The 6,553-nt window shown below is 58.6% G+C and overlaps 1 protein-coding gene across 1 annotated transcript in view; it reads left to right on the forward strand.

The window, feature by feature from the left end:
• The first annotated feature begins 1,109 nt into the window (after positions 1–1,109).
• Positions 1,110–6,553, forward strand: part of MYH11 (myosin heavy chain 11) — a 71,445-nt gene continuing 66,001 nt past the window's right edge. Inside the window, exons 1-2 of the mRNA XM_055136806.1 lie at positions 1,110–1,163; positions 1,577–1,733. Coding sequence (XP_054992781.1) covers positions 1,110–1,163; positions 1,577–1,733 — 211 coding nt within the window. The remainder of the gene's footprint in view (positions 1,164–1,576; positions 1,734–6,553) is intronic.

The following is a 6,553-nucleotide window of genomic DNA, read 5'->3' on the forward strand; positions in this document are numbered from 1 at the left end:
GCCCTGCCCTACCCGTCACACATCAATATTGTCATTGCATAGAGTATTAATAAAGATGATATTATATACCATTGCCCAGCGGACTGGGCCCCCGGAGGGCCCCTCCCCAGCCCTGAGCTCTTCCCGGGCAGGCCGGGGTGCGCCTGGTCCACAGGGAAGCCCCGTCCGGGGCTGGCCGAGAGAGTGAGCAGGGGGAGGGCTTGTTCCCCCGCAGAGCCTGGTTCCGGGGCTCCAGGGACGGCGAGAGCGGGCGGCCCGGTGGGGGCAGTGGCCAGGTCACTGCTCTGTGGCTTGGTGTCCCCTGTGCTGACCTGGGTTGGAATTTCCATTTGTCCTTCGTCACGGGGAGGTAGAGTGCAGGCGGGGGGAGCTTCAGATGCTGCGTTGGGGACAGACGGCTCCGGCAGACAGTGGACACCTGTCCCCCCTGCCATGAGCTGGACCCATGGGCCATGCTGGCCTGGACCATGATCCATCAAACCCGGGTCGGAGGGACCTCCCCACGTGCTGCCCTCAGCCTTCTCTGACATGGTCCCCTGTGTCCGGGGCGGGGGGCAGCTGTATTTAAAAATCATGGCACCAGCCTGATACAAGTCACCTTTGCCAAAGGGCGCCAGACTGGGGCCTTTGGCCAGTGCCCAGGGGATCCCCTCTGAGGGACCCTGTAGGTGTCCACGCTTAAGACCCCACACCCGGGGCTGGAGCAATAGCACAGCGGGTGGGGCGTTTGCCTTGCACGCGGCCGACCCGGGTTCGAATCCCAGCATCCCATGTGGTCCCCTGAGCACTGCCAGGAGTAATTCCTGAGTGCAGAGCCAGGAGTAACCCCTGTGCATCGCTGGGTGTGACCCAAAAAGCAAAAAAAAAAAAAAAGAAAAAAAGACCCCACACCCACGAGCGGTCACTCCCCGCTCCCCTGCCAGGAAGCCGGACATCTGTGCTCCCTCCCTGGTCCTGCCTGTTCAGACGCTTCCCCGAGGCGGGTCCCCTGCCTCTGACCTTTGTGTCCAGCTGGCTTCCCTCAGCCTCGTGGTGTCCATTCCATCCCTTTTAAGGAGGACCTGGCTCAGCCCCTCCTGCAGGCAGGCCCTGCCGAGGGCCCCTGGGGTATGGAGACGCTGCTCATGGGCTGGATAGCAACGGACGGGCAGCCCCAAGCAGACGTGGGCCAGGGCTGGACCCCGGGATTCCACGGGCCTTCTACAGCCCGTGGACCAGATGTTTGCCCCCGTAACTTCAAGGGTCCCAGATGGGTTAAAAAAAAATAATAATCTTGACAGGGGCTGGAGCGAGATATAAAGTTAGCCTCTTGGCGACCCGGCCATGCCCGGGGTTGGGGGGGGGTCCCCACCAGGATGCTGAGTATGCTGAGTGTCCATCCCCCCGCCCCATCTCTAAAGTGAGAATTAAGATTCGCTTCTGTTGAGTGGGGTCACCTTTGGCCGGGTGGGGCGGGCAGGAAGGACACAGCCTGAGACGTATACAGTGGCGCTCAATAAGTGCAGGTGGTGCTGGTGGGAGAGAGCCCCTTCCCTGCGGAAGCTTCTGGAAGTAAACGGGGCTCCTCTGTTGGCAGACGTACTCGGGCCTCTTCTGCGTGGTCATCAACCCTTACAAGCAGCTGCCCATCTACTCGGAGAAGATCGTGGACATGTACAAGGGCAAGAAGAGGCACGAGATGCCCCCGCACATCTACGCCATCGCCGACACGGCCTACCGGAGCATGCTTCAAGGTGAGGGCCCAGCCCGGGGCCGGGGGAGGCCGGGCGCGCCAGGAGCGAGAGCCCTCGCCCTGCCCAGGGCCTCTCCTGTCCCCCCACCCCCACCCCGCCCGCGGTTCGTGCCAGGAATGTGCAGCTTGGCAGCCGCGCGAGCCCCAGGAGAACCCTGACTGAAAAAGGGAAAAAGCCAGGCCCGAGTGTGTGTGTGTGCGCACGGCTGCGGCGGCCCCGGGGGTGGGGAGGGCACGGAGAGTGGGCAAATACGGGCATGAGCCCGCAGCTCTGGAGCCCCGGCCCGCCCGCCCGCCCGCCGCCCCGGGGCCTGGTCGTGCCCGCCGTCTGGGAAAAGGCCCCGCGCTGTCCCGTCCGAGGGGGAGCGGGCGGGCACCCGCCGTGGGCACGGAGCCCGCGGCCACCCCTCCCCTCCCGCGGGAGCTCAGGCGGGCTCTCCTGGCCCCGTCTCTGTTGCCCCTTCTGCACTCGGGGCCAGCAGGCTGGCATTGCCCCCGACGGCCTGGGAAACGGCCGCCGGGCTCTGCGGGGGCTTTTCTGTACCTCCGGGTTGATGGTGATCGCTTCCGGCCCGGGCTCAGGGATCACTCCTGGAGGGGCCCCGGGGGTGGGCGGGGGGCCCTGTGGGGTGCTAGAAATCAAGCCCAGATCACCCGGGTGCTAGTCCAACGCCTCACACCCTGTGCTATCTCCGCAGCCCCTTAGACTTCTTTTATTATTATCGTTATTATGGCAAAGCACTGAGTGTGTCCTGTATGCTGCTAGACCCCAGCCTCAATCTTGGGGTGGTGGTAGGGGGTCCCCACCAGCGCTTAGAGGCTAGTGATCCCTCCTGGCAGTGCTGGGGGATTGAGCCCAGGTCAGGATCGAACCCATGAAATACAAGGCAAGCGCCCTTCCCTTAGTGCTGTCTTTCAGGGTCCCCCACGCCCCCTCTTTATGTAGATTGGACGTTCGGCCAATTATTTTGGCGTTACCTGGCACATTTGTAAGGCTGGGTTCCAGTGGGGGGTGAGGGAAAGTGCTGAATGTCCCCAAAAGGAAGCATGAGAGATGCTTAAGTTTTGGAGAAATGATTTTCTTTTTTCCTCCACTGAGTGGGAACTTGTGAAGGGTCATGTAAGGCCCCGTTGGTGGCTGTGCTGGATGTTGTGACATGGGGGGGAGGGGATGCTTCCATCGTAAATTTTTGTGTCAATGGTGACGTGAAGTTCGAGGCCTTGCTTCCTCCTCAGTAGAGGAAGGTGGGGGTGAAGAGGTGGTGGCGAAGTGGACAGTTTTAAAGAAGATACTTTTTTTTCTGGAATTAAAATTTTTTAAAAAAAATTTTTCATAGAATTGTTCACAGTGATTGTTTACTTTCAGCATTTCAACACCAATCCCACCACCACTACACCTTCCCCCACCATTACTTTGACTCTCCCACACCCCCCATCCCCCCAAAGCCTGCCCCTTAGGCAGATGCCGAATGGTTGATTGAGCTTGTGTAGCTGAGCCAGAGGTGGTTTGTGGGTGTGGCTCCCACCTACCTAACTTTTGGCTGTTTAATTTCTCAGGAAACTTGGTCCCAAGTTGTTGGGGTCCGACCAGAAGCATGGAGGCAATTTTGGGGTGTCAGGAAGCCTGAAGGCACCATCAGGTGCTGATGCCCTCAAGGGTCCCAGATGGGTTAAAAAAAAATAATCCTGACAGGGGCTGGATCGAGAGCACAGTGGGGAGGGCATTTGCTCTCCCTGATGGGGAGGGCTGATGCCCTCACCCTGCAGGTACTGGTTGACCTGCTGGTGGCCAGACCCCCAAGAAGATACATGTTGCGAGGGGGGGTCACACCCAGCGATGCTCAGGGGTTACTCTCTCTTCATGAACTGACAGTTTTGTTTTTTTGTTTTGGGGGTTTTTTGGTTTTTTTGGGGGGGTTCTTTTGCTTTTTTGGGATTTTGACATTTTAATTTTAATTGTTTGCTTGTTGGGTCACACCTGGCAATGCTCAGGGGTTTCTCCTGCCTCTGCACCCAGGAATCACTCCTGGTGGTGCTTGGGGGACCATATGGGAATGCCGGGAATTGAACCCAGGTCGGCTGTGTGCAAGACAAATGCCCTACCTACTGCACTATCACTCCGGCCCCAAGAAGATACATTTTTAAGTTTCCTTTTTTTTGGCGGGAGCAGCCAATGGTGGTGCTCAGAGGTTACTCCTAGCTTAGTGGTACCCAGGGGACCATATGCAAACTGGGTTTTTTTTGGGGGGGGGTCACACCCGGCGATGCACAGGGGTTACTCCTGGCTCATGCACTCAGGAAGCTGGGGTTCTTATTGTTGCTGTTAGTTTATTTGCTTTGGGGCTACACCTGGCTGTACTCAGGGGTCCTCCTGGCTCTGCACTCAGGAGTCACTCCTGTCAGTGCTCAGGGGACCCTGTGGAATGCCAGGGACCCAAACTGGGTCAGTTGCATGCAAGGCAAGCGCCCTCCCCGCTGTCCTATCTCCCTGAACCCTGAATGAGACTTTGAAACGTGTGACCTGGTCTCCCAAGGCCCCGGGCACCTCCAGGCGCCGGTCCTTTCCTGCCCGTACACTCCCTAGGGTCAGGCTCGTCGTGACTGATCGGCCCATTCATTCACCGGTATTTGTCAGTGCATGAATGAACAGATGAATGAATGAATGAATGAATGAATGAATGAATGAATGAATGAATGAAGAACTATGGACCGGTGTCGGCATGAGTGAGGGGCTTGTCTGTGTGGATGATTTGCTCAGAGGGGAGAGAGGGGGAGGAGCGGGATGTGGTGTCAAGGTGAGGATGGCCGGAGCCCCCTTATCCAGCCTGACTCTGGTGGTCTTGGCCCAGCCTTTGCTGACTCTGGGAAGTCGGACTATGGAGCAGGGGGACTTTCCTGACCATTCCCTCCAGAAGGGAGGAGAACCCCTGAGGCACGGAGAGGGGACAGAGAAGTGAGATTAAAAATAGAGATTAAAATTATATGAGGGAGGATGGACAGAGTGATAGTACAGCGGGGAGGGCATTTGCCTTGCACACAGCTGACCTGGGTTCGATCCCAGGCATCCTATAGGGTCCTCTGAGCCCTAGGAGTGATTCCTGAGTGCAGAGCCAGGAGAAACCCCTGAGCATCACTGGGTGTGACCCAAAAAGAAACAAACTAAACCAGCTTGCATATGGTTGCCTGGGCACCACTAAGTCAGGAGTAACCCTTGGGTACCACCAGGGGCTGCTGCCCCCACCTCCTGCCCTGAAAAAATATCACTGTATCACTGTCATTCCATTGTTCATGGCACCAGTGAACGTCTCCATTTGCCCCAGCCCTGAGATTGTAGCAACCTCTCCTTACTCGTCTTTCCCAACAATTGGAGGCTTTCTTTCTTTCTTTCTTTCTTTCTTTCTTTCTTTCTTTCTTTCTTTCTTTCTTTCTTTCTTTCTTTCTTTCTTTCTTTCTTTCTTTCTTTCTTTCTTCTCTCTCTCTCTCTCTCTCTCTCTCTCTCTCTCTCTCTCTCTCTCTCTCTCTCTCTTTCTTTCTTTTTTTTTCTTTTCCTTTTTGAGTCCAGGCATTGCACAGGGGTTACTCCTGGCTCATGCATTCAGGAATTACTCCTGGCGGTGCTGTTAGTGTATTTGCTTTGGGAACCCTATGGGATGCTGGGAATCGAACCCGGGTTGACTGTGTGCAAGGCAAATGCCCTACCCTCTGTGCTCTCACTCCAGCCCCTGGAGTCTCTTTCAGGGTCAGGGGAGTGAGACTGTTATTGTTACTGTATTTGGCATATCGGATATGCCATGGGAGCTTGGGGGGGGGGAATAAACAAAGAAAAATTTAAAATGTATCTCCTAGGTGTTTGTGTGATGTATCTTCTTTGGTGCCCCCTGGTCTGTTCCCCGGGTAGAGTCAGCCCTCCCGCCCCGCCCAGCCCCCCCCACCCCCCCACCCCGGCTTCGCGTCCCCTCGAGAGGCTTCTCGTGCGTGGGGGCGGGTCCTACCTTCTTGCGCCCAGCATCTCCCCGGGGCGTCCCCTACCTAGATGCCGCTAACCCGGGGCTACGTCAGGGATCCTTGTCCCCACCTGGGAGTCCCACATCCGGAGCCTGTGCCTGGACCCCTTGGGCCATCTCCGGGACCCCGAGATGGGTTGTCTGGACGATACCCCGGTCAGGACCAGTGTCTACTAGGTCTCCCCTCGGCGGGAGGTGCCTTCCGGCCCGCTGGGTGGGGGGCGGGGACTGGGCCGGACCGGACCACCCCCTGCTCGGGTCCCCCGGCAGCCTGGCCGAGCAGGGAGGCGGGGAGAGGCCGCTCTGCTTCCAGCCCAGCTCCCGTGTCTCCTTTTATGGCCAGCCGCGGGCCTCGGCTGCCTGGCCACCAACCCCGGCGTGCTTGGGATCGGGCTGAAATAGATGCTCTGTGGGACCCGCTGTCCCCTGAGAATCCGCCAGGCCTGCCGCGGCTGGCGGGGGGGGCGGTGGGGGGCACCGCGGGGCCGTTATTTCCTCGGGAAGCTCACCTGCAGACTGCACCCCCGAGCGTGAGAGCGGGGAGAGGCGTGTCTCGGGGGTGATGTGGACCCCGGGGCCCTGGGCCGGGAGACTCAGGCGTCTGATGAGCTCAGAGGGACACGGGGCGGGTGGCTGTGGTTCAGGCGTCTCTCTGGGACCCGGGGCCACAGTGGGGGGTCTGCCTGGAGCGTGCTTGCTGGCGAGGCTCTGGCCACGTTCCCCTTCCCCACCCCACCCTGAGTCGGTATGTCCTTCTCTGGGATGACTTCCTGTCTCTCAGTGCTGGTCAAAGCCAGTGACAGTCCCTTGGCCCCGT

Source organism: Sorex araneus, chromosome 4 (genome assembly GCF_027595985.1).
Source record: "Sorex araneus isolate mSorAra2 chromosome 4, mSorAra2.pri, whole genome shotgun sequence".
In the NCBI taxonomy this organism is placed as follows: domain Eukaryota; kingdom Metazoa; phylum Chordata; class Mammalia; order Eulipotyphla; family Soricidae; genus Sorex; species Sorex araneus.